General features: G+C 47.9%; 1 protein-coding gene across 1 annotated transcript in view; it reads left to right on the top strand.

Annotated features, from left to right (window-relative positions):
* Nucleotides 1-1832, top strand: part of LOC103351935 (CCR4-NOT transcription complex subunit 3-like) — an 83992-nt gene extending 82160 nt beyond the window's left edge. The window contains 2 exon segments of the mRNA XM_070066687.1: nucleotides 796-1525; nucleotides 1527-1832. Coding sequence (XP_069922788.1) covers nucleotides 796-1525; nucleotides 1527-1832 — 1036 coding nt within the window.
* Nucleotides 1833-3162: the final 1330 nt, after the last annotated feature.

The following is a 3162-nucleotide window of genomic DNA, read 5'->3' as shown; positions in this document are numbered from 1 at the left end:
TTCTGTTGGTTCACCCTCCAAAGGGCTGCTGCGGCAGGCGTGCAGCGCCGATCCGAAGCCAGGACCCAGGTGCTTCCTCCTGGTCTCCCATGCGGGTGCAGGACCCAAGCACTTGGGCCATCCTCCACTGCACTCCTGGGCCACAGCAGAGAGCTGGACTGGAAGAGGAGCAACCGGGACAGAATCCGGCACCCCAAATGGGACTAGAACCCAGGGTGCCGGCGCTGCAGGTGGAGGATTAGCCAAGTGAGCTGCGGCGCCGGCCAGCCCTTATTTTCTTTATTTAAGAAACTGTCAGCTAAGTTTTTAGGGAGGTAAGGAAATAATCAAACTGAAATAACACAAACAGATATTGGTTACCTTCACTGCTGGTGATGTTTTGTAAGGGTCCACGAGTAAGGGGAGAAGAGAAACTCTCAAGTTGCTGCAGTGGCATTAGTGACTGAAATCCATGGAAAGTATTTTTAGAGGTAACTGCTGCTCCCTATATTAGCAGTAACTCAACTCTTCTCTGTCTCTGCTTCTACTATTCCTATAGTTCCTGATAAGCTTTTCCTCTTTTCCCACATTTAGACTCATCCAAACATACATCTCATTCATTTAGCCAATCACCAAATGTTATAGAGAATCTTTATTAGCTTATATGATGATTCAGGCTTCTTCATAGATGGCTGTCCAATTTTTAGATTGTTGCCGTTATTTCAGATGTCACTATCAAGTCTAAATATCTGTGGCTTATGCCCCATGGAGTTTGGTTTATTGCACAGGGAAAGACTCAGAATGAAGCTGTGGCAGCAATAGCAGTGCAGGTGGAGGCTCTGGGAAGCAAAATGGTACCACCAGTTATAGCTCCGTTGTGGCAGGCAGCCCTGCAGAGGTGGCCTCGTGCAGCAGCAGGGGCAGCAGTGCCAGCAGCCAGGCTCTGGGAGCCACCTTGGTCCCCCACAACCCACTGCCCAGCACCTTGAAGGAGCACAGTGCAGTAGCCCCAGCAGGTGCTGGGGGCGTGGCCCCAGGCTCAGGGAATACCTGGGGGAGGAGGGGACCCAGCCTCCTGGTGCCACTGCCTGTGAACTCCCCTCCCAGCTCCCCGATGCCCAGCTTCAGTGAGGCCAAGGCAGCCAGTGCTCTGCTCAATGGGCCCCCGCAGTTCACCACCACCTCAGAAATCAAGGCCTCCGAGCCTCTGAGCTCCTTGAAGTCCATGGCGGAGCGGGCAGCCATCAGCTCTGGCACCAAGGACCCTGTGCTAGCGCTGCACCTGACCGAGCCAGACATCATCCTGAACAGCACATCCGCGCCTCCAGCCTAGGCCCAGCCACCCCTGCAGCTGTCAGAGGTGAACATACCGCTGTCGCTGGGTGTGTGTCCCCTGGGACCTGTGCCCCTCACCAAGGAGCAGCTCTACCAGCAAGCCATGGAGGAGGCCGCCTGGCACCACATGCCCCACCCCTCCGACTCTGAGAGCACCTGGCAGTACCTTCCCAGGAACCCCTGCCCAACGCTCCTCTACCACCACCAGATGCCCGCCCCCACATTCAAACACTGTGGAGTTCTACCAACGCCTGTCAACCGAGACACTCTTCTTCATCTTCTACTATCTGGAGGGTACTAAGGCACAGTACCTGGCAGCGAAGGCCCTGAAGAAGCAGTCGTGGCGATTCCACATCAAGTACATGATGTGGTTCCAGAGGCACGAGGATCTGAAGACCACCATCGACGAGTTTGAGCAGGGCACCTATATCTACTTTGACTACGAAAAGTGGGGCCAGAGGAAGAAGGAAGGCTTCACTTTTGAGTACTGCTACCTGGAGGACAGAGACATCCAGTGACACCGGCCCCCACCCCCTCCCCCGCATGCCGACCCCTGCCCAGGTGAGGGCTCTGCCCTGGAGACTGGGGTAGACCCCAGGCCATGGAGCATCCCCTCCCTGAGGAAGCAGGGAGGAGCCGGGAGACTTTCTCTTCCTCTCAGCCCCTCCCTGGAGACCCAGGGGCAAGGGCTGGCCCCTCCTCCGCTCCCCAGTGAGGGACATTTTTTGGTAAGCCTATTTTCATTTTGGAAAATATTTATGAATAAATAGTTTTATATGAAAAAATGTCTAATTAAACAATCCATCACATATACCTGAAGTCCGAATTTTAAATGTTCTCAATTTTGCTTTTAAGTTACTCAGAATCATCATTTGTATGTTATTTCACTCAGTAATCATTAGGTGGCAAGAAAAAAAAATTTCCCATCTAGTTTAAGTTAGTTTAATTGAAAAGGGAAATTGATGAGAAGGATATAGGATTATCTTACTGAGAATCATTGATAGGAGCTAAATCTAGACCTCATGAGAAATTTTCCAAAGTAGGAAACTACCAGAATCTCTCTCCCTCCCTCTTTCTCTCTCTCTCTCTCTCTCTCTCTCTCTCTCGCCATATAATCTAAGATATGAGTCTCTCTCTGCATTGGTTTTAATTTTCTCTCTCTTTAGACTGCATCAACTTATACATGAACCTTAACAGCATACTCAAAATAATGTACTTAACTCCTTATATAGTGTCTATAACTAACTGAGCCAGTTGCTTCAGTGTTCCGTGATTTATCCAGCCTCGCCATTGGATTGGTTTCTGCTGAATCAAGTCCAATCATTTGTAGTAAGCAAACGGTGAGATCTCATAATACAAACATATACAAACGTGGCTGTGAAGAGCCAGCCCTTGGGAAAGAGTGGTTCTCACAGAAGAGAGTAATTCCAAAATGCATCAACTACAATATGCCCCTTTCAGTTTAGAGAGTATTGTCCTTGACAAGACATTTCACTATAACAGATTGACAAATAATAAATAAGTACATGAAAAGATGATCAGCGTTATTAGTGATTAGTGAGGTACAAGTTAAAACCACATACTTACATGTATTAGAATCGAGGAAAAACTCATGGAAGACTGTATAGCAAAATGATACAACCACTTTAGAAAACCACTTTGTAGTTTATTACAAATTTAAAATACATTTCATCATCAGAAATTAAGGCCTATGTCTTCAGAAAACATACATGAATGTAGATAGTAGTTTAATTCATAATCAAAAAAGCAAGTTAGAAATAACCCAAAATATACCCTAGCTAGTAAGTTAACAAGCAATTTGTGGTAAATCTGTAACACAGAACACAC

This window comes from Oryctolagus cuniculus, chromosome X, assembly GCF_964237555.1.
Source record: "Oryctolagus cuniculus chromosome X, mOryCun1.1, whole genome shotgun sequence".
Classification (NCBI taxonomy): Eukaryota; Metazoa; Chordata; class Mammalia; order Lagomorpha; family Leporidae; genus Oryctolagus; species Oryctolagus cuniculus.
The sequence above is the reverse complement of the archived record's forward strand: the minus strand, read 5'-3'. Positions and strand labels throughout refer to the sequence as shown.